At 38.8% G+C, this 24,882-nt stretch overlaps 2 protein-coding genes across 3 annotated transcripts; one reads left to right on the top strand and one right to left on the bottom strand.

The window, feature by feature from the left end:
- Nucleotides 1–2,051: 2,051 nt before the first annotated feature.
- HINT1 (histidine triad nucleotide binding protein 1) lies at nt 2,052–6,177 on the bottom strand. Its single transcript, XM_032214677.1, has 3 exons — nt 6,027–6,177; nt 4,689–4,793; nt 2,052–2,363 (listed from the first exon to the last, which is right to left on the bottom strand). Exons 1-3 carry the CDS (start codon nt 6,135–6,137, stop codon nt 2,199–2,201), a joined length of 381 nt encoding a protein of 126 aa, XP_032070568.1. The 5' UTR covers nt 6,138–6,177; the 3' UTR covers nt 2,052–2,198.
- A 923-nt stretch (nt 6,178–7,100) lies between these two features.
- LYRM7 (LYR motif containing 7) lies at nt 7,101–21,409 on the top strand. Of its 2 annotated transcripts, none has more exons than XM_032214361.1 (5): nt 7,101–7,199; nt 11,804–11,876; nt 14,631–14,701; nt 19,577–19,658; nt 21,176–21,409. In XM_032214361.1, the coding sequence occupies exons 1-5, from the start codon at nt 7,185–7,187 to the stop codon at nt 21,244–21,246; spliced, it is 312 nt and encodes a 103-aa protein (XP_032070252.1). In that variant the 5' UTR covers nt 7,101–7,184; the 3' UTR covers nt 21,247–21,409. The 2 variants fall into 2 exon arrangements, with proteins under 2 accessions (XP_032070252.1, XP_032070251.1); XM_032214360.1 differs by lacking the exon at nt 7,101–7,199 and adding an exon at nt 7,483–7,553.
- The last annotated feature ends 3,473 nt before the right edge of the window (nt 21,410–24,882 follow it).

Here is a 24,882-nt window from a genome sequence, read left to right as displayed (position 1 = left end):
AACTACTTCTCTTAACTAAATAAGCCAAAATATTTAAGAACAGAATTTTCCTTTTCTTCTAACATCTCATAGCATAAGAATTTGTGGGAACAGGCCAATGATAAGTGCTTTGACATAAGCTCTGCTCCTTTTGCATGTGAGTGATGCCGTTGTAATTATCTGTATCAGGGGAGAAATTTGCAATGTGACATTGTGATCCTTGTTTCATCATTTTAATGCAATTGCCAAGATTCTGTGGAAACCTCTATTCCATTGTCTCATTTGCCAATCAGTGGTGCTTTGCATGCACAGAAAGACAGCTTTCTAAGGCTTCCTTTTTGGTGACTTTCAGATATTTGTATTTTTATGAACTATTTTCCATGACTTCAATAATTTATGATCAAGCAAGCAATGTATACTTTGCATCTCATTCGTTGGTATCCTTAATTAAATTAGATAAATTTGGACAGATTTAACCAGTACCCAAGCCAGGTCATGTCTGATATCTAATGAAGCTTGCTTAGAAGAAAACACCCATTAAAAATTGTACACAAAAGTCCTTTTTCAAGAGGCAACAGGACTTTTTCTTTGAAGATGTTTTGCTTTTCAGCCCGAACTAAATTAGCTGTTTTGAGGGGAAAAAAACTGAAGGGAATGCTCCTGAAGGAAAAGTAGGACGTCAATCTAATAAACCATTCATAATAAACTGCTAAAGCTAACTCTGCGGAACATTTATGTGATTTTCATCCCACTGTAACAAAAAAGATTAAGCAGCTATGTTTTAAAGTTCCATACTATATTCTATGACTGAATCTTGTATGAGTGAAATCTTGAATTGTTTCAAATCTAGCATAACCTTCTTTGGGCCACCTCCATATTGGATTTTTTCAACCCAGAACACAGAGTCCAGAGTGTTCTGGAACTCAACCATTTCAGATCATGGCAGGAATAAAATGATTGTTTCATTTTAAATAAAGAAAAAGTGACGGAGTAATTTAATGGAGGAAGGCAAGGCTGTTTCAAATTCTCATTCTTCTCTCAACAGATTCCATCTACCAGATGGAACAGATTGGCCCTTCCAATTTTGCCAGTGCTGTTTTCCCTCAGTCACTGTCAATGAACTAGCTAATCTGTTTTTTCCTTGTTACAAGGGTCTCACTCTAACCCTTTTCCCACTAGCCGTCACCTCCCCCTATTCTCAGCACTTCTGCCTTCCTATTTTAATTAACTGTTCAATTTCTATGGCTACCTATCTTGGTCTGACTATACTCAGCTGCCATCAACATTTTGGGTTTTTTTCCTTTCATCCTTTCTGCCCCTAACAACCGTTTTGATACAGAACAAGACATCCCCCAAATTATTCTAGATGCAGATCAAAGCATCCAATTTCAATTCAGGCCTGACACACCCAATATAAAGTCTTTGGCACATGAGTACATATTTCTTTTAATATGAAATCTGAATGGTATTTTGATTTACCTGCACATCTATAATAGCTAAATCCTAGTGGGTAGGTAGATATTATGAGTTCTGAGCATGTTGAGGCATTCAAAATCTGAGAGTGGTCACCACTAGAAGTTTGGCAAGCCTCTAAATGCCCATTAACAGAGGATGAATGAAAGAAGCTGCTCCCTTCCCTCCTAGTAAAACCCTTTTGTACTGATGTTAAGTCAATATGTAAAGATTCTTTGGTTCAGTTATGTTTTTTAGAATATATTCTGTTTTTTTCCCCACAGATCGTGTTTGTGGGTATTGCATCAGTCTCTGCAAACAAAACAGCATTTTGAGAAGCAAAAGGAAAATATCCAGACATATAAAATGCTATTTTCAAAGTAATGTCTGTTCATTGCTGCTTTAACAAACAGCGTGAAAAAAGATTAAAATTTAAACACATTTGATTACTTCCAGTACACTTCACGCTTTCTTTTCTAACATAGTAACCTTACAACTTAGAAACAGCTTTTGGAAAGTTTCCGGTGGCTGCATCCATTGCTTTTAGCAGCCGAATATAGCCCTGAGTCTCAGACTGTACTAATTTATGTTACATACGTAATAGAAAAATGGGAAAAAAGAATAATTAAGTTTAAACTTTATTGATTTATGGACAAAATTTATAATTGTCTTCCACACGAAATATTAATTAACTGGTATTATAGACAGAACAAGTGTGGACTCTACTCAACAGACTAAGGACAACATTTCTCTTCTCATTCGGAGTCTTAGCCTGGAGGCCAGCCCATCTGACGTCCCCCAAGTACATGGAGATGCACATGATAGACTGATTGAGCACCATCTGGACCTTCATTCACAACCATTCGGTATCCTCTAGTCAGGCCTAATTGAGCTGCACATTTCTTGCCCACAATGATTAAATGGCCAAGAAGCTGAAAAAGAAAAGAAAAGCACATCACTTTACTACAAAAAGGGAAAAAACAAAGTCCATAGAATTGCCAAACCAAAACCAAATTCAGTATCAAAAGCATATGTCTACAGCGGGGGTAGTCAACCTTTTTATACGTACTGCCCACTTTTGTATCTCTGTTAGTAGTAAAATTTTCTAACTGCCCATATCAGTTCCACAGTAATGGTGATTTTATGAAAACCTAATGAAAATGTTTTTAAATAATGCTATGAATTTTTTTTTAAAGTCAATTAAATTAAAACAAAGGAAAGTGCTTCAGTATCGGACAAAACCCCTACCGCCCACCATGAAAGCTGGAACGCCCACTAGTGGGCGGTAGGGACCAGGTTGACTACCACTGGTCTACAGTACAGTTTTGGCATCAGTAACTTTACCTCACCACAAGTGGGGAACATACAATATAAAAGGGAGAAAGCAGATTGCATATTCAGCCATTTCTCAAATGTTCCTTTCAGCAGATGTACTTATTGTTACACTGAAGATTAGCTCAGAAAAATGACAGCAAAAAAAGGGGGGAGGGGTGAAACCCAGTTCTTCCTTCTTTTAACCTGACATAAAAATGTTTAGGGAAGATGCAACCTATGCTCTCAGGGGAGCATTCCCAGATACTTTATTGTAGGTTGTATAACTACCTTTTTAAAAACCACTCAAGGAGAAACTTGGGGAAAGTAAAAGGCTATGCAGAAATCTGTTATTAACCATTGCTGCTACTGTATAGGAAGTGCTTATCCTAAGAATAAATTGAAAATGTAACAATACATAAGTGTGATTGCACTGTAACTATTTTTTACATAGATTCTAAATATTTATAACTAAATATAACATGCAATGCAAATTAACCTTGTTTAGAATATAGTACCCAATCCAAATAAATCTTTTGTAGAAACTTAACAGTGATGGCACCGGTTTTCAGATAGTTACCATACAAGGCAATGAAAGACGTCCAGCTACAATTTCTACAACTATAAGAACTGTCCAAATATTACTGTATTCCAGTAGTTTGAACACTATGCTGAAATTGATTAATCTTCTTGTAGCAAGAATTGCCATTCAAGATTTGGGTTCTCCTGACAATTTAAAAGTTATCTCAGAAACTGATAGATTTAAAAAATGAAAACAAATGCCTGATTTTGGGGGGGAAATCATCTAGCCTTGAAATTTTACTTCCCCTTATGCTATAAATAATAGATTATTGCCCCCACACCACTCCTGTAGGCTAAGAAAATAGCTCTTTTTGTTGACAAACATGGAACTAATCTTGGACAGTTTTTTATTCTTTTCAAATAAATTTTAAACATTTGTTAAAGCTTTGAAAAAAAAACTTGAAAACTGAAACACTCTTTAGTGTTACATGTATAATAAAGATAAAGGTAACGGTTCCCCTCATATATGTGTTGTTCCCGACTCTAGGGGGCGGTGCTCATCTCTGTTTTAAAGCCAAAGAGCTATCCGTGGTCATGTGATCATGTGGTTTCCGTGGTCATGTGGTTGGCATGACTAAACACCGAAGGCACACAGAACGCTGTTACCTTCACATTAAAGGTGATCCCTATTTTTCTACTTGCATTTTTACATGCTTTCGAACTGCTAGGTTGGCAGAAGCTGGGAAAAAATAATAGGAGCTCACTGTGTTGCGTGGCGCTAGGGATTCAAACTGCCAACTTTTCTGATCAACAAGCTCAGGGTCTTAGCCACTGAACCACCGTGTCCCTCATATGTATAATACAATCACCTTAATCAAAGGAGATCATTGTAGATTTACCCCACTCTGTATTAAAGTTGCAGTTGTAGACGTGGTCAACAGTATTAAGTATCTGGGGGTGCGGATAACTAACAATCTGAATTGGTCTCTCCCCATGTCATCTTAGTGCGCGCGCGCGCACACACACACACACACACACACACACAAAGTATGCATATACCCATACACACACAAATATCCGAACTAGACTGTGTTGTTTCTCTGGATCGTTTGTGTAATACATAATGTTTGTCATGTTTATGTAGTGTATATGGGAGGTAATTTTTACCTCCCATATGGGAGCTATATGCAATGAAATCTCATTTTTACCTATGCTGATTACTGTACATTTAAAGTAACAATGAAGTTATTATTCTAAAAAAACAATCTAATCATTGAACTAAAACTCTGAGCTTTTGCTGGTTTAGCAAACCTACCAAAACTTTACTCATCCTTCTTCAGATCTCTCAAATTTAGATCCAAGTTAACCTCTTATTACTGAAAAGCTGGCCACTATTTAATAGAAAGTCTTTTTGCAATACTTACACCTGCATCGGCATCTTCCACTTGAGATATCTGAGCAATATGCTTCTTGGGGATCACTAGGAAATGAGTTGGAGCTTGTGGAGAAATATCATGAAACGCAAGGCACTGAATAGAAAAAGGCACCATTTTAGTAATAGGTATTATAAAATGAATCAGTAAGCATGTGACAAGTTTTTAACTGGAACACTTTGTATGAAATATTACCCTATGCTGTCCTGCTCTCTTCATAACACAATAATATTTTAAAATATAATTAACAATTTAAGCAAAACGTGATTAGGAGTTATGGACATGAAGACTATGAGAAATGGACTGTGAAATGCATTTGTTCAATTATAATCACATCTTTTTTTAAAATATAGCTCTATTCAGATCCTTAAAAATATTCATACTTTTCTTTTGTAGTTAGGGTTAGGAACTGCAAATCAGGTTTTATTTTATTTAATCCCTGGATTCAGAGGGAAGTATGAAAAAACTGGATTTGATTGTAATAAATAGTTCCTCATTTGCATCTAACCCTGGCAAGAATATCCTCTGGCATATCTTTTTTCTAGTATGTCCCCATGGTGTCTCCATGTTTTTTCTCAGCGCAGCAAACTTTGCGTAGTCTTTAAATATACAGTACGTTTTCTCCCTTGGTCAGAGCCAGTCCAAGAATACCCTAAAGGTGCACAAAATCTATACCAGCCATTACTTTGAAGAACAGCCAAATTATTTGCTTATTTATACTGCACCTTTCCTCCTGAAGTGCAAAGTAGTACATAGCATTCCCAGTTCTAGTTATTATGCATTTGGGATGAAACGAAAATATCATGAGCTCATAGGAGAAAAAATATTCCTGCAATGGATAGTTGTATGTGAATTTATACAAACACTATTCAGGGACAAAGGCCCAATGATTGAAATGTACGCTAGGTAATTGAGAACCCAGTGCAATGGTTAGGATTATGCTAAAAGAATTTTAATCTTAAAGATAGAAAACGTTAAGATTCAGTGGTGGACATTAGTTGCAGGTAACATTTCCTCCTTGCTCGTTCTTTTTGGGGCGGGGTGGAACGAGGGGGCGGGGAAAGAGGCACGAAAAATAGAGCCTCCAGGTGCAAAGACAATCTACCTCGCTTTGCTTGGCACTCCACCCACAGGCCACGAGATAGCAATCCCGAGGCAATGCGGCCACAGAGCATGACTCGAAGTCACGCGAATGCCGGTCCAGCGTGGCACTGAAGCCGAAAAAGGCAAATGGACCTGGCTAAATAAGACTTATGGCCCCAGCCATGCAAGTGCGGACTCGCCCCTTGAGCGGAGGAGAAGGCTCCGAAGTCTCCCCCGTCTCCCCACCTTCTCATCCTCGAAGATGATCTTGGCGGGTATCTCTTTACGGATGATTTTTCCGAATATGGTGTCCCCGCCAGGCTGAGCCGCCTGAGCCCTGCAAACCTCTTCGGCCATCTCTCTGCACGAGAAGCGCCCGCCCACCTCTCCGTCGGGCCTTCTATAGCGCGGCCACACACCCCTCGAACTGACCAATAGCGAGCGTAGGATAGCAAACAAGCGGCAAGACTGCCCTATCAAAGCAATATGCGGATAGAACTACCCGTCTTACCGGTCGATTCCTCTGCCCGTCATTTTTATTCCGCCTTCTCGTCTTTTCCCGAGGAACGGCAAAGTGCAGAGGCGCAATCGCATGATGCGGCAATAAAGTTTTTTTTAAAAAAAAAAAACTGCTGGGAAAATGCACCTCATGGGTTCAGCGTTTCTCATAAATAATTAACAGGCTTTATAAATGTGGCCTTTTCCTTTCAGGCATTTGTTCACCCTCTGTAGTAATCCATTTTATTATTTTAATGTTTCTCTAAGTAGCATCGCCTCAGACAATGCTACTATTTCCGTGACGTGAATTTGAACAAAAGGAAAACATTAACAATTTTCTCCGTTAACACAATTTTTGTGCCGGGCAGAGTGGTTCTGAATCTTCCAGCAATTTAAAAATGTGTGAACTTCAACTCCCAAAACTCCCCAGCACCCTGCAGCCAACTGCCGGTTTGGCTAGAGAATTCTGGGATTTGAAGTCACTACATCTTAAAAGTGTCTGAAGTGGAGCAACATTAGCTTAGCCAGAACGCCCATGCTTCTTATTCCGTTTCCTTTCCTGCAAATTTATCCCCGTTTTACTCTTTTCATAGTGCTGCTCTATTTGTATAGCTCTCGAGTCATCTTTTATCTCCTCCCATTTTAGACGCAGGACACCCGCTGATTGGCCGCTGTCGTGGAAGCAATGTTCTCATAGAACCAATAACGTGCACGGTGCTGCTCTATTTGTATAGCTCTCGAGTCATCTTTTATCTCCTCCCATTTTAGACGCAGGACACCCGCTGATTGGTCGCTGTCGTGGAAGCAATGTTCTCATAGAACCAATAACGTGCACGGATTGGCGTGGCTTTGTTCCTGCCGGAAACCTCTATAATAGGGGTTCCTCCAAGAGCAGCGGTCCCAGCCATGCGAAGGGCAGAGGTTAGTTGATGGCTCGCTGTATCTTCGCAGGCAAGATACTGTTTTTGGGCGAGAGAAGGTGATGTTTGTGTAAAGGTTTTTTTTTAATTTTTTATTAACAAACATGTAAAATACACGCACACGAAACCTTGTGTAAGGTTTTGTTGTTGGGGTGAGAACATTATTTGAGCCATATAGAAATGTGTTGGAAGAAATGTCCATCTGGGATCAGTTCCAAGTGGGGAAAGAGACACTGGAAACATGGAAGCTGCTTGGAAAGATGGTTTTAATGGTGGACAGGACCACATGGCTTGAGGTTCTAGGCCAGTGATGGCGAACCTTTTTTGCTCACGTGCCATAAGGAGAGAAGTGCAGGTGGGTTGTGCGCGGGCATGTTGCACCCATAATGCAACGCACGATCCCCCCCAGTGCGCATCCCCCCCTTTTTGCATGCTTTTTTTGCCCTCCCCAGGCTCCGAGGTTTTATAGAAGCAGCCTCTCCCGCTGCCCATGAGGCCCTCCGGAGGCTTCAGGGACCTTCAGGAGGCTTCCCTGAAGCCTCCGGAGGGCTTAAACCAGCCCTAGAAGCAAACCAGAAGTTACTTCTTACATAGGAACAGGAAACAGAAAGGTGGGGCCAAACAGTATAAAAACTCAAGAACTCCCAGCAGGCCCTCCCCCCCTTCTTTTTTCTTCACTCAACATCTTCAAGGCATGTGATCCCCTTTTTGCCTAGGACCGGGATGGTGAGCCTATGGCACACTGAGCCATTTGTCAGGGCATGCGAGGTGTTGCCGTGTCGCGCTGGCCAGCTTTCAGCCTTTTTTAAAGCCATTTTTTGCCCTCCCCAGGCCCCAGAGGCTTTATAGGAGCCTGGGGAGGGCGAAAAGAGCCTCCCCGCTCCCCCTGGCGCTTCCCTGAAGTCTCCGGAACACAAAAAAAATGGTCCTATGGGTAAACCGGAGGTTCGGGAACAGACTTCCGGTTTGCTTGTAGGGTTGTTTTTAGTCCTCCGGAGGCGTCAGGGAAGCTTCCTGAAGCTCCCTGAGGCCTCCGGACAGTTTAAACCGACACTACAAGCAAACTGGAAGTCCGTTTCCAAACTTCCAGTTTGCCCATAGGGCCGGTTTTTTACGTTCCAGACGGCCTCCAGGGGAGGGGAGGCTCTTTTTGCCCTCTCCAGGCTCCTATAAAGCCTCTGGAGCCTGGGGAGGGCAAAAAATGGCTTTAAAAAAGGCTGAACTCAGCTGGCCAGTGCGACAGGGCAACACCTCATGTGCCCTGACAAATGGCTCCACGTGCCATCTGTGGCACACGTGCCATAGGTTCATCATCCCAGTCCTAGGCAAAAAGGGGATCACATACTTTGAAGATGTTGAGTGAAAAGAAAAGAAGGGGGGAGGGCTTGCTGGGAATTCTTAGTTTTTATACTCTGTTTGGCCCCACCTCTGTTTCCTGTTCCTGTGTAAGAAATGTATTCTGATTGGTTGTCAGACTCTGCAGATGGTGGTGGTAGTGTTTTAGCTAACTTTGTAGGTTGTGTGTCTTTTAAGTCCCAAGCTTTGTAGTGAGTTTCTGTTGCAGATGGGTCTGCCTGAAGGAGATATATGTAGAATAGACTGGCTCAGTCCTTTTAATGGCCCATTGACAAAGGTGGGATGAGCTATTAAGAGTGAGTCTGTTTCCTGCCTAAAAACATATTTCTCTGGGTCCTAATTGACAAAGGTGGGGAATGAGTTTCTGCCTCCCTTTTAGGGGGAAATATTCTGCCATTTTAATATTTCCTAAAATATTTCATTTTCTAGGAGATGGGTGGGTGCTATCTTCCTACAAATGTATTATTTAGTTGGAGTGTGTGAAAATATGGTACAGATGAATATGTAAGAAATGTATTCCCCCTTTTTCTTGATTTTCTTACTTCACTGCCTGATCACATTGTTACTACGGGTATGTTTGCTTATCCTTGTCCGAAGCATCAAAATTAAAATAAGGCATACTATAAGGCCTAAAATTTAAAATATAAAATACAAGATTAAAATATGTACAAGTGAAACAGATCTTGCCCAGAAGCTAGCAACAGTAATTGTATTATGACTGATTGAGTTTCAAAATATGTGTACAATATATGAATCCTTGAAAACTTCCTTGAATTTTTTTACCTGCTGGGTAATCTGATCTTAAAAGTGAGGTTGTGATAAAGCCAGTGATTATACCATGATGTTCAAATGATAGCAAGTTGTTGTTTTTCTTTAGAATTACTTTTTGCTTTCTTATGATTTACTTGGGATATACTGAATTAGACTACAATTTCCTATCATCTAAAATGCTGTAGAGCCCTATTGTAATACCACTCTACATCTGGGTTCACACAACACACTAACCCAGAATCTAATACAGTATGTTACAGTTCAGTATAATGTATTAGCCCTACATTTCTTACAATCTTTGATAAGCCACCCACTTTGTTTTTTCCCTCTTTAAATGGCATGTGTGTCTTCAGGTCAAGGTTGATTCCTGGAAACTGCCTGGCATCCCTGTAGTTTTCTTGGCAAGATTTACACCAATTGTTTGTCACTGTCTATTTTAGGCTGACAGAGAGTGACTGGCCCAAGGTCACCAACTGGTTTCATGCCTGAGTTGAACTAGAACTCAGTTTCCTGGTTTCTAGCCTAATGGCTAAACCAATGTGCCAGACTGGTTCTCATTTAAATGGGTACATAGCTTATACATTCAATGAGATGAAATGTCTATTGCTTCACTCCCATAAAAGCTGCTATCACCACTTTCGTTTCCGTGACCCGTCAAAACCGCGGAGGACAAAATCACGATCGACGAAAGCGCGCATGTGACGTCATCACAGCGCGACGAAAAAATTAAAAATTGAAATAAAATTAAAATTAAAGCAAGCCGATTCACATAAAGGTAAGGGTTAGGGTTAGGTTAAGGGTTAGGGTTAGGGTTAGGGTTAGGTTTAGCGTTACGTTAACGGTTAGGTTTAGGGTTAGATTTAGGGTTAGGTTAAGGGTTAGGTTTAGGGTTAGGTTTAGGGTTAGGTTTGGGGGGGTTAGGGTAAGGTTTTCGCTTTATTTTTACATTTTTCGATCACAGCGCGATGTTTTCGTCGCGCTGTGATGACGTCAAATGCGTGCTTTCGTCGAGCGTGATTTTGTACTCCGCGGTTTTGTGGTGGAACCTTCGTTTCATCTCCAAAACTCATGTATTCTGAATAGTTATAGGACAAGCAGAAATACAGTAGGTGATACCTGTTTTAAACTGGAAAGATACATCTATAGAATTCCTGTTAGTGGTACATGTTTTAAAAATATTATGTTTTGTAAAATAAGGTATAAATATATATTTTTACTCTGGGGTTTACTTTGTTTTCTTTGATATCTAAGTTCATAAGGATATTTTTATTTCTTCCTATAAAACAGTATTCATTCCAATTAAGTATTTTGAGTGACATGAGTGTATTTTGGTCTTTCTACCAAACACTTAGTATTTTTATGGGAATTTTTTCCCACTCACTTGTCAAATTAAAGAGATTGAAAACATTTATATATTTCTTTCCTGTCTGTAAAAATTAGGAAACAGTAACTTTTCTAAAAATTCCTCTTCCATCTATTTCTCTATAAACTAAAAACTGGGGTTTGCAAAAATAAGTGTTATAAGAATTCTTACTGCTAATAATTTGATTTCTGTATATTAAAAACAGTACCATTACTGATGTCTCTATTTTAATTAAGCCAGTAGTGTAACTGGCTTATTTAAGCAGTTACCTTATTAGCTTAATTTAAGCAGTACATTTCAGCATTTTTGAAGTACTAAGTCAAATTTCCCTTAGTTTGATTTGTTTATTTATTAATTGCTCAGTGCTTACCTCCAAATAATAACTTTCACAGTTCTAGCATCAAAAGATTAGATGACATCATCATCTCTCTCAAAGTTTATTTATTTGTATGTTGCCCAACTCAAATATGTGGCAGCTCTTAAAACAGAAAGACATTACAAAAATTAACCAAAATAATAACAAAAACACTTTAAATACATTAAAAGGGTAAAAACTATGAAAAACCATAAAAAGACGTAGCAGTAATCTGCAAGCATGTAGTTCAAAATGCTAACAATGTAACCATCTACCAGGCTCCACAATGCCACTACCAGATCCCAAGTTCAATGGCAAAGCCAAATCTTCAGACCATTCCAGAAGACCAATAAGGTCAAGGCTCATCTGGCCTTGTAAAACTAAAAACTAGCATTCTTAAATTTTAAAGTATTATTATGTCAGACATATAGCTGGAATAACTGTGAAATGTCTTCTTTAACAACTTTTCTTTCTAGAGGCTTGCCTATCTACCCATCATATTATGGTCTTTTATGCGGAGTTTCACATACCATTATCTATGTTAGAGGCCGGAATGTGGGTTGCTTATTACATCAGCATTTACAGTAGCTGCTATTTCTAGGAATCATTTTCATTTCATTCTCCTATAACCAAATGCTTTTTCTTGGAGAATTTTTATATTTTATTTTCCCAATATATCTACTTCAAATTTAACTGAGCAAATGGTGCTTTCTTCATAACATAAGAATCTAAAACTTTTAACATTCTATTGTATTTACAGGTCTTAAAAGTGTTCAAGATTTTACATAGGACAAGGCAAAATGTGTTCAAAGGTGACACCAAAAGCTTAGATGGTAAGAATGTTTTTTTTTAATTAAAACAAGTTTTACTAAAGGAACAAATGCTTAATCCTTTCCCCAGTAGAAGGCTATTTAAAAACATAGTGTTTAAAAACATAGTTTTAAGGTATGATTATTACTTCTAGCATGTAGTTGTATTTGAGCCTCCATGCTGTTTTTTAAGGTATACATTCTCTATATGCACATTGTTGGAGAAGGGGTTGAGCACTGGGCCTTTCTAAACCTTAAAAGAAAGTTGTAGCAGGGCTGCTGGAGCAAGAATTTAATCTTTTTCTTTCCTGCAACCTCAAAGGGACAAGTCTTAAGTTGCCAGGTTTGGAGACCCCTAACTTAAAGGAAAGACCCAAAATATTGGTGACAATTTTGAGCTGACTCAGCTATAGCCTACCCTTGGAGACACAGTTCCCTAATTTTTCTATGTATATAATGTGTAGTGTATATACATATACATATTAATCACAGATAAGAATCTTATCAAACAGAAAAACAAACTCCATCCAGCTATCAGCTCTTGTCTACTTTATTAGTCACACAGAAACTAGCATTAACCCCTCGAGGTTACGAGGATGCTTGGACATGTAGTTTAATAACAAACGGGAAAACACCAGGTTGGGGAAATGTTTGTTTTATTTGTATTTTTATTTTATTTATATGCCGCCAAGTAGATAGATCAGGGGTGAAATTCAAAAAGAAGATATACCAATTATTATACACAAAACAATAAAAGAGGTACACAAATACTTTCATAAGAAAGTCTTATTGCTCTTATGTAAATATTTGTGTACCTCTTTTATTATTTTGTGTATAATAATTGGTATATATTGGCCTGGGGATAAGACCCTAACTTCGCCCCACCCGAATGCTGAATGAATGTTGTGTTTTACTGGTTTATTTTTTTTTTATTCACACGTTTTTTTCTTGTGTTTGTCTTGCACCCCCTTCCTATTTATTGTAAGCCGCCCTGAGTCCCCTCAGGGAAAAGGGCGGCCTATAAATGTCATTAAAATGAAAAAATGAAATGAAATATCTTTTTGTAGGTCATTAGGGCAAAGAAGTGATATCGATTTGGCCACACCCTCCCACCCTGTCACAAGACCACCAAGCCATGACCACTAAGCCACATCCACAGAGCCGTCAGGGAAAAAAATTGAATTTCACCCATGATATGTATACCTCTAGATGAAAACATGTTTCATCACTCAGCGTATTTATATGCTCCAAACCTTGATTTCTCATTCTTGCTATGAATACATTAAAAAATTTCCAGAAATTTTAAAATAATATAAAGCTTTCTGGACCTTTCATCAAGGTTTTATGCTTCATGAGTTCAATATTTTATTTTGCTCCCAATTCAAGATACAATATTAAGTTATTCTGCTTTCTAAATAAAGGAGGGCACATACTCGTGCATTGAGATAAATTAGTTGAATGCAAATAAGAAAAGAAAAATGAATACGAATGAAAATTTATTACATCAAAAGACCTAAGAACAAGCTTAATAAAAAAGAAAACAACACATGGGAAACATATTCATAAAACAGTTTTTTAATGCACCTAATCCTGGCAGCTGAAAATTTGGCTACATTAGGCCTAAATTTATATAAAAGAAAATTACATGGTTTGAAGAGCCTGGTTGAAAAAAACAAAGGAGAAATAAAGGTTTGCCTCAGATCATACAGTATATAATTCTACTTTTCGACTTATTACAAAGATAAAATCTTTGTACAAGAAGTATTCTCTGGAATCTGCCAAAATGAAATTTTATTAAAAACCTTGTCATACAATAACCGGGTGAACTCTTTTATTTACTTTAGTTTTACTACTCAAGTCCTATGAGCTTATATCCTAGAGCCCTTGGCTAACAAATACAAAGCTGAAATATGCCCCATTAAAAATAGGCAATCTGGAGAGGAGCCAATTTGGCTAATTTTATGGCTTATAATTTTAAACTTGGAACTAAATGGATCGTTAAGCTAAGAAAGTAATCCTGAAATGGAATAGAACACAGCTGGTATAGCTGCAGCACAGGATGTCCTGGCTTCCAGTAGGTTTTATCCTGTCTCAAAAAGAACTATGGAATTTTGTATAACTGGGTAATATTAAAACAGATTTATCTCCACAAGTGGACTGTTTAGAAGAGCACGAATACACAGCAACAAAGAACCACATGAAACCCAACCAAAGAACCACCAAGACCACTCCCATCACCATTGACAGGGCAAGCCACTAGAATATAAAATGAGAGCAAACTTCACTCTCTGTAGCATGATCATGTTATCTAGTTTGGGCAATGAAACATTTTCAAGAAAACAACCAAGCTTAGAGGGCACCAGAGACCTTCTTATTCTATTCGTGTTATGCCACATTTGAAGAATAGGAGGTTATGTACATTTAAATATCTCCGTGCGTCTTATTTTATCCAAGATAATTATGCTGCTTTTTGATATATCAAGTAAGCTTTCTTTAAATACTGTTAAATGTTTTATGTTCAACTTACTCAAAGTGTTGCAAAGGAATAGTTGGTTTTTAAATATAACATGCACTTGGAACTTTAGTGACCGTTTGTAATATCGTATCTTGCAACTTAACTGTTGTGGAAACAGACTAGATCCTTTTAAAATATCTTCAGATTAGTACATAAGATTGTGGTAACATACTGTGGAAATAATTTTTATAGAAGTATCTAATTTATATGTAACAAAACTGAATAAATACATTTTTAAATGCCTGTTCTCTTTTTTTATCTAGCTGCAAGACTTAAGATAAATGAAGAATTCAAAAGTAATAAAAATGAGACTTCTCCTGAAAAAATAGCTGAGGTATTTGCATAGAAATTGGTTTCTGTTATTGAATACAATCCTGTGTTGCAGTTTAAGTTAGCTTAACTATTACAAAATATACTAATTCTAACTATGTATTAACTATATGGAGCAGATTAGGAACAGAACAAGGATAGCGATTAAAAGCAAACAATTGTGCATGTCTCTGTACAATTTATTTTATTTATTTGTTTGTTTGTTTGTCAAATATGTACAAGATAACAAGCATAGGGATGAACATAAACATGAACAAAGAAAGTAAATACAGATAAATGGGGACAGTAGGACAGGGGCGTTAGGCATGCTGGTGTACTTATGCATGCCGCCTTTATGGACTGCTTAAGAATGGGGTGAGGCCCACAGTAAAGTGTTTGAGATTGAAGCTGAGAGAGTTTGAGGCTGTAACAACGGAGTCGGGTAGAGCATTGCAGGCGTTGACCACTCTGTTGCTGAAGTCATATGCTGAAGAAGTTGTTGACAGGCAAGACGTTATAGCAGACAATTTTGTGTACTATGCTTAGATCGAACTGCAGGTGGTGCAGTTCCAGATTGACCAAGCCCAAAATTTCAAGGCTGGTGTCATAGGGAATTCTATTGTGAGTAGAGGAGTGGAGTACTCTTCTTGTGAAATATCTCTGAACTCACTCAATCATGTTAATGTCCGATATACAGTGTGGGTTCCAGAAGGACAAGCTGTATTCAAGAATTGGTCTTGCAAATATTTTATATGCCCTAGTTAGCAATACAGTGTTACTGGAGAAAAAGCTTCACAAAATTAGGTTTACAAAATTAACAACTCTTAATGCCTTTTTGGCAATGCCATTATAGTAAGCTCTGGAGCTTAGATCGTTTGAGATAAGTACTCCTAGATCCTTGACAGAGTGAGGATCATCTACAACAGTGTTTTTCAACCTTTTTTGTGCAAAGGCACACTTCTTTCATGAAAAAAATCACGAGGCACACCACCATTAGAAAATGTTAAAAAAATTTAACTCTGTGCCTATATTGACTATATATAAAGTAATTTTCCCACGGCACACCTTACACTATGTCACGGCACACTAGTGTGCCGCGGCACAGTGGTTGAAAAACACTGATCTACAAGATCATTTCTGCCCAATTACCATTCTGCCCAATTACCATTATAAAAGAGAAACTATACAGTGAAACTGACAAAATACAAATGTAATCTATATATTTATATCTGAAACCACAGTTTGAAAGTCAATGGCTAACACTCTTTTTTATGGTGACAGTTTTTCTGCTTCATATTCAAAGGGAAAGATAGTGCAAAGCAATAATCAAAGATGAATTAGGAACAAGCAATTGTTGAGCAGAGATAACAGTTATTCTATTTTTCTTAGAATTCTATCCTTTACAACATTTTTATTGTAACTTGAAATAGAGAGAATAGTCTGGAGACTCCTAACCTTTAATAATACAGGTAGTCCTTATATAGCAACCACACAGGACTGGCAACTGTTGTTAAGCAAGTTGGTCATTAAATAGGAAATCAAATTACTGAAATTGTGCTTCCATTTCACTGCCCTTGGAATGCTCACTCCAGTGCTGTGATAATTAACAAGAAGGAGATTAATATTTGTATTTACATTCATTGGAGAGGAAGGATTATAAGAGACTACGCAGACACACAATGGGGAATATACATTGAAAGGAAAGTGGTGGCACTGGCAGCTCCAATCATATATGAGCTGGGAGCCATGAGCACCATATACAAATAACATGGTTTATTCCCCCTTATGTGCATGCTTGGTCTCTTATAAACCCTTCCTCTCCAATCTCACTGCTGTACAAGCTACAGGGACCACTGGTCAGGCACAGGATAAGGCTTACTGATCATAATGGTGATCACATGACTGAGGGATGCTGACAAGGCAATTGGAAAGTGAAGACTACTTGTAAGTACTTTTGAATTTTGAATATATGCTATGAACATTCCCTCAACACGACTGCTCTGGTAGTGTGGTCACACAATTTACTAAAAGGCAATTGATTAGAAGATCCCTGCTACCATTTCTTGCCTGTCCCAAAACTTTTCAGTTTACATACTCATTTGCAAAAATTTCTATCTTTAGAGTAAATATAATTCCAAAAGAGAATTGAATGAGTATCCCCATCACTTATATATTTAAAGAATGCCACTTGGAGGGGACCATGAGAAGTTCCTGCTGTCACTTGGAGGAAGCATGTAGGGAGAGCTATGTTTTGGAATTTTGTAGGTGCTAGCTAGTTTCTAATGATACCGGTTTCTTATTTCTTATTAAAGCATGGCTAAATAAATCTATACATTTTTTTGATTAATCAGTAAAGATCCTGAAGCAGAGAGTTAAATTGCCTACAATTTCATCCCTTTTGTATTTAGCAGAATATATTACTATCTCCCCCATCTGATATAGCTCTTATTTTAAACGTCATTATGGGCTAATAAATATTATATTTTGTCACCTGTGCCAAACTAGTGAATAAGCTCTTTTTGTTGTTCCATTTCAGAAACATTCCCCCATTCATTGAATTCTTTTCCTAAAAATGCCACCATTTATAAATAAATGCTAGTTACCTGACAGATGAAAAAGAGGGAGATTCTGCTTAAAAGAATAATAATTTGCCTGTAAAACAGGAACAAGTTCTTTTATGTGCATGCAACATATGTGTATGGACAACTTTAAATGAATCAATCTTTGACGTAGAGTCTTGCAGAAATTGGCATAATAGATTCCATTATTCTGTAATTTTATCTCTCTTAAAATTGGAACAACTCTAATTCCTTGAATTATAGATATTTACCCTGTTTCCCTGAAAATAAGACCTCCCGGGATAATAAGCCCAATCGGGCTTTTGAGTGCATGCGCTAAAATAAGCCCTTCCCTGAAAATAGGCCCTCCCTAAAAATATTGCAACACAGCAGCTGCCATGAGGTGACCATGCTCACCGCTTCCTGCACCTCAAAAATAATAAGACCCAGCTGAAAATAAGGTCAAGTGCTTATTTGGGGGGGGGGGGTTCAAAAGAAAATGGCCCTGTCTTATTTTCGGGAAAACACAATAATTTCTTTTGCCTGAAGAAAAAAAATATTCTCAAATTTAGGAAGTGTTCATGTGTTCAACAATATTAAACTCTCAGCTGTAAAAAATGAATTTCTGAAGCTTTCACAAAATCTTAGCAGATTGAAAATGGATAGCTAAAATAAATACATGCATATTTTTTTCATACAATACAATACAATAGCAGAGTTGGAAGGGACCTTGGAGATCTTCTAGTCCAACCCCCTGCCTAGGCAGGAAACCCTATACCGTTGCAGACAAATGGCTATCCAACATCTTCTTAAAGACTTCCAGTGTTGGGGCATTCACAACCACTGATTAATTGTTCTGTCGGGGAAGTTCTAAATTGCTTCTCTCCTTGATTAGTTTCCACCCATTGCTTCTTCTATCCTCAGGTGCCTTGGAGAATAGTATGACTCCCTCTTCTTTGTGGCAACCCTGAGATATTGGAACACTGCTATCATGTCTTCCCTAGTCCTTTTCATTAAACTAGACATACCCAGTTCCTGCAACCGTTTTTCATATGTTTTAGTCTCCAGTTCCCTAATCATCTTTGTTGCTCTTCTCTGCACTCTTTCTAGAGTCTCCACATCTTTTCTACATCGTGGCGACCAAAACTAAATGCAGTATTCCAAGTGTGGCCTTACTAAGGCATTACAAAGTGGTATTAACACTTCACATGATCTTGATTCTATCCCTCTGTTTATGTGGCTTAGAACTGTGTTGGTTTTTTTGGCAGCTGCTGCACACTGCTGGCTCATATTTAAATGGTTGTCCACTAGGACTCCAATATCCCTGTCACAGCTACTACTATTGAGCAAGGTACCATCTATACTGTACCTGTGCATTTTGTTTTTCTTGCCTAAATGTAGAATCTTACTCTTTTCACCATTGAATTTCATTTATTAGATAGTGCCCAATGTTCAAGTTTGTCAAGATCCTTCTGTATCTTAAGCCTGTCTTCTGGAGTGTTGGCTGTTCCTGCCAGCTTGGTGTCATCTGCAAATTTGATGAGTTCCCCATTTATTCCCTCATCCAAATCATTGATGAAGATGTTGAAGAGTACTGGGCCTAAAACAGAGCCTTGGGGTACTCCACTGCATACTTCATGGATTATTATTCTTTTAATCAGTAACTCAGATATTTTTACAAGCTGATTCATGCAGATAATTATTTAGATTTGGAGAAATAGACTGTCAAATTATTCATGAACCTGATGAAATGTTAAAATTATACTGATCTGAAACCAAAATAAACTGTATTTACTATATGTGTATCAAGTAGTATATTTCTGCTTTATGTTTTAATAAAGTGTGAAACCTTTTTAGTGCTATCCAGTTGATAGATCTCTGACTACTTCTTTGAAGTCGGGTGATAGCATTGTAAGGATTTCTAGTAGTAGGTGCAATATAAATAAATGAAAGATGTCAAACATGAAAATTTAATATTAATATTGGAAGAATAAAAATGTTTCAAAGAAGAAAAAATATTAAACAAACTAATAGTTTCAGGCATTCTTTAGTTATTTATAAAGAAAATATATTGAAAAATTCACTTTTGCTCTGTTTTGCAAGGAAATGCATGTTTTTTATGATTAAATCTTCATCCCATGAATATGCCTTGCTAGTTCGGGGGGGGATCCATATTCTATTAAATCATTTGTAATATATAGTAATATCAGTATCAAAGATAAGCGTCCTTTGAAACACTCAGTTATGAAATGTACAATGAACTTGTAGTAACATTTCATGGATGATCAGAAAGCAAAATATATTGGTGAATAATTATTAATTATGTTCCCAACTCCACCCAGCTTATAAAATTAGCTTCAGATGTGGAAGTTATACTTAAAACGTGTGTCCTACAAGGTGTTTATGTGGATGCCAACAAAATAAGTAAGTATAGATTCTCATTCTTGCAACTTTTATTAATCTGTTTAATAGTGAGTACAAGATACACGAAGCTAAAGCTTGGCACAGTGTATTTTATTTGTTAACTATAAATATATGATGGATGCATGGATGGATGATGAGGTACATGTGATAATTATACAATATCAGAATTTAATTAGATTTAATTAATATATTAATTAAATAGACATTCTATAGATTTCTATATATTCTGTTTACGGCAGGTTGATATTTCAATTAGTTCTTTAATTAATAGTGGAATATTGACAAAATATCAGTAAGTTATGAAAGCCTTATAGTTAACTATCAAATTATCTGTTTGCCTAATTCCAACTGAATCTGTTTTAATAGAAACCTTATACCTTGAGTAATTAAATATTTTAACAAATGTTAATGTTTCCATTAATATATTTTTGTAATACTGTATCTAAGAGTTGATTAGATAATGCATACCTGAAAAGCTCCCATCCATTAAAATGCGTATGTTTTCGCTATTTTTCTATCCTGTGGAATGTGGGAACTGCAACTTAAAATATAAAATGTTATGATTAATTCAAATGGGTTAAACCACTTTTAATCCCAAATATGTATAGATTCAGTTTGCATCAAAACCTTAACTAGAATTTCAGATATGAAGGTACCATAATTTTCTGTTGGCATTTTTATCTCTTTCTTAATAATCAGTAGCATGGAAATTTGCCTTTTTGAAAGCTGCTATGCATTGCATGAACATCTTTTTTATTTATCCACTTCATTATTGACACCAAGGGCAACATGTCAACACCTCAGTCATCCCTTAGGTTTCCATGGCTGAGACTGGATACAAACAGAGATTTCCATAGTTTTAATTTGATACCTTAACCACCATGCCACATTTGTTCCATTATACTGAACATTCATTGGGGTGGGGGTGGGGGGTTTGACTGAAGAATAAGAAATAATTGAGCATTACATTCATCAAATCTTTGTTAGCTACAGTACTCACAGGGGTTTGTGACTCAGTAATAAAGCTTTTCTTTGTGGCAGGAAGTCACAGGTTCAGTCTCTGCACATTTAAAGGGGATAAGTATCCTCTTAGAGCTCAGTTCTTGATTATCACATAACATTATACAATAGTGTAGAAATGGTCTGCCATTTTTTTCTTCTTGGACTGATTTACTTTTTTAACTTCTTATTTAACTGGAACAATTCCTGCCTCAAACTCAGGAAACCCACCACCAATTGAAATAAATAATACTTGGCTGGGTGAATGAATGTTTCACCTTAGTACAGAGTCTTTTACGATGACTTGACTATGGCAAAAAGGTAAAGAATATTGAATGGTCTTTGCAAAGGCAGAATATTTAAATATACTATATGTATTTGTAATTAGATTATAATTTTACAAATCCCCATTTATTGAAAATACTGCTGTTAATTCTACAGTCTCCATTATTATTAGAGTACTAGAAAGACAGTGTTGCCCTTGTTTAAAATCTAATAATAATGTCTTTTTTCCCCAGAGCTTTTACCAAGAAAGGAGGTACTGCGAGACAATGCCCCATACTGTGACACACCGAAGCAAAACACATGAATAGAATATTTTTTTTGATTAATTAACAATGTTATTTAATTTCTTTTAAAATAAAATTGCTTTCCTATAATAATGGCCTAAATAAAATGTTCAACATGAAAAATGTCAACTATTTGTAGTCAGATGAAAAACAAAAAAAAATAAAATACTTTTGTTATTTCAAGAAATGTATTTAAATTTATTTTCTGGTTTAAAATAATGCTTTCACTTGCCTTATCAAATTAGTGTAAGACTTTCATAACTTTTAATCTCTCCAATAGATACGATTCATTCTTCTTATGTACTGTAAGTTTATATTTTTCTATCAATCCCCAAAATATGTAATAATCTATTTTAGAATTAAAAAGAAAATGTTTTCAAATCTAATGGTTCCAGAAAACAGGGTACAGAGTTTTACACAATTAATGTAAATTATAAACTTTTTAAATTTAGGGATAGATCAACCAGGATCAACCAGGTTGCTCTCTTCTTCTGCCTGGAAACTGAGTCTGTCATCTTTTTTGGTGACATCCCTGTTACTGGTTTCCTCCCAGTTTTGGCTCAGTCTTCGGCGGTCAAGACATGTTTAATTTTAAAAGGCAAATGGTTTCTCAGCAGGGATTCCTGGATCTTCATTCTGTGAGGCCGGAAAAAAATCGTTTTACATTTCAAAGGCGATCAGGTCGGCTAACCGGTCCACTGGTTAGATGTTTCTCTGGCTATTCCATTGCCGAGGTCTCCGCCATTCCTGCGAAGCAGTGGAGGGGGGCTGAAATTCAGAGCCCGCTCCTTGTTACCAAGCCGAGGCCCCTGGCGTAGCTGCTTTATAGTAGGGGGACTCAATCACTGCCCAGCTTTGCCCAGACACTGAAGGCGGTTCGCGTGATCGGCATAGACTATTAGACCCAAGCCGTGGCAGCAGCAGTCCATTGTGGACCAGTCTGCTTGATGACGTGATTTTCAGCTAGCCAACAGCCTCCAGAACCGTGCGGGGACATTAGGGACTCTCCATTAGGCAGCGGGAAAAGATGCCAAACGAAGGCAAAAGGCATTGGAAAAGAAGATGGCCAAAGTGGAGAAGGCAGCTAGACTCCAAAGGCACGTGAGTTGTCCCCCCATGACAGGAACCGTTTGTTCCCACCCTTTTGAAGGCAGACAGTTGGAGGCTTGCAATCCTGCAAGTCTCTTGCAACCAGCCAGCTCCCTCTCCTGTTCGCCAGAGGGAGCTAGTGAGCTGATTTCTTCAAGGCAAAGACAGCTCTGAAGCTTTTGGTGCAGTTTTTCCCAGTTTCTCTGTCTCAGAGATGGAGACTCAGGGCTCTCACTTGGGACTAAGACCCGGACCCAAGGCAACTTTTACCCCCACTGCAGCGGGACTCCGCCCAGGGGAAGATCATGGGCCAGAAATATCTGACCATCTCACTAGGATCATTTCACAAGTAATCACTCAAGGCATCGCTGCAGTCTTGCAGCAAAGCAGTCAGCCGGCACAAGCCGCGCCATTTTATCAAGCTCAGAGGTTGTCCCTTATGACTCAAGGCTCCTGGATGGTCCCTTCACAGGTACCCTCCCAGGCCCAATCTATACAGAGTGAGTAAGAGAATCAGGGCCTTGTCCTCTGAAGACAAAGGGATGGTTCCAGAACCATCTCCCTTCAATGGCCCTTTCTGGCCTGATCTCTTCAAGACTTTATGACACAAGGCCAAGGCAACTACAAACTTGGGGACAGAGTCAGTGCCAAAATCAACCCCAGAGCTGAGGGAAATTGGTTACTTGGTCTTTTCTGAACCGACCATAGAGGCAGAAGTCATCCCATCCCCCCCCCCCACTATTCCTGGACGTCGTCGAGTGACAGTGGGGTAACCCAGGGACAGGGCCTCACCCGATTGGGACAGAAAGGAGGCTTTACAATGTAGCTCCAGAAATGTCTGAAGTGCTACAACTACCTTTAGTGGATGGGCCAGTGGTGGCCTTAACATCAGCCACTCCCTTGGCCATTAATGCGATGGAGAGCCTGAAACTTGAGGACAAGAGAGTTGAACAAGCCCTCCGCAAAACCCATCTGGCTTTGGCCTAGGCTGTGAAAGCTGCCACAGCAGTGTCGTTTTTTAACCACACATCCCTGATCTGGCTCTGCCAAATGCACGCCAGGGCACCACCCGATAACATCAGGTTCCACCAGAACATCAGCAAGTTGGTGGCTGCAGCTGAATACTCAGCAGATGCCACCCTGAATGCGACCAAGTTCGCATCCAGGTCTATCGCGTCCTCAGTCACTGCCAGACGCATGCTATGGCTTAAGCACTGGCAGACAGATAACAGAAATAAATGGAAGTTGGCTTCTGCTCCTTTCAAGGGCAATAAGTTATTTGGAGAGGCCCTGGACCCCCTTCCTGGTTGAAACAAAGGGAAAGGGCAGGCCCACTCTGTACCGGAGAGTGGACTGTCACCCATCACCCTATTTTAGAGGGCAGTCCTTTCGGTCCTCAGAGGTGGGGCTTGATTACCAGCAGCCCTAAAGGCCTTTTTCCAGCAGACAGGACAGACAGACTGATAGACCTGGCTTCAGGAATCAACCAGCACCTCAGGGCAAGCGGCCCTTTTGAGGCTCAGGAAGCTTCCCTTACCACTGTTCCCAGTGATTGCAAGTGCGACCTTCCCATTGGTGGTCACCTCAGCTCTTTCGCTCACCAGTGGGAAGCCCACAGCAGACCACTGGGTCTTAAATACGGTATGGCTGGGCCTCGCTCTAGAGTTTCACTTTATTATTCTGAGTTGCTTTCTGACCTGCCCCATTTCATGGGACCCAACTAAAAGAGGCCTGATGGAATCAGCCATCCAGCACCTGCTGGACATTCAGGCCATTCATCTGGTCCCCCCCAGGACCAACAGGGGCAGGGGTTTTATTCCAACCTGTTTGTAGTTCCGAAAAACTTGGGAGGATGGAGAGCTATTCTAGAGCCCAAGAGGCTCAACCCGTATGTTACAAACAAGCAGTTCAAGATACACTTCCTCCAGTCAATACTAGAGTGCATCAGGAAGGTTGAGTTCCTAACATCAATAGACTTGACAGGCATACCTCCATATACCAATCTTGCCTGCTCACCAGAAGTTTCTCAGATTTCATTATGCAGGTCAGCAGTGCCAATACAAGGCCATGCCATTTGGCCAGTCATCGGCACTCAGGGCCTTTACAAAGCTCTTAGAAGCTTTGGCGGCTCACGTCCAAGCACTTCCGGTAAGAACCCAGTGATACTTGGAAGACATCCTCATCCAGTCTCCCATGGAGCCTCAAGAGAAGGTGGACCTCAACATCACAACCCGAGTACTCCAGGAGCATGGATTCCTGATCAACATCGAAAAGAGCCATCTGTTGCCAACCAACTGCCTGCTGCACCTGAGAGTAGTCATAGACGTGGTAAAGTGCAAGGTATCCCTTTCCCCAGACAGACAACTCAGTCTTAAGACACTGACATATCACATTTTGCAGGAGCAGCCAGCTTCCCTGGCACTCCTATCACAGCTCATGGGCAAGATGGTGTCTTGCATATCTATCGTTCCATGGGCTCGCTCTCGAGTGGTTCCTCCTGCCATACCAACAGACAAGTAGGAGCTTCTCACCATTCAGAGTTCAAGTGCCACCAAAAGTGCTGTAGT

The sequence above is a fragment of the Thamnophis elegans genome, chromosome 3 (assembly GCF_009769535.1).
Source record: "Thamnophis elegans isolate rThaEle1 chromosome 3, rThaEle1.pri, whole genome shotgun sequence".
Taxonomy (NCBI): domain Eukaryota; kingdom Metazoa; phylum Chordata; class Lepidosauria; order Squamata; family Colubridae; genus Thamnophis; species Thamnophis elegans.
Note: the sequence above shows the minus strand (reverse complement) of the source record. Positions and strands in the feature narration are given on the sequence as shown.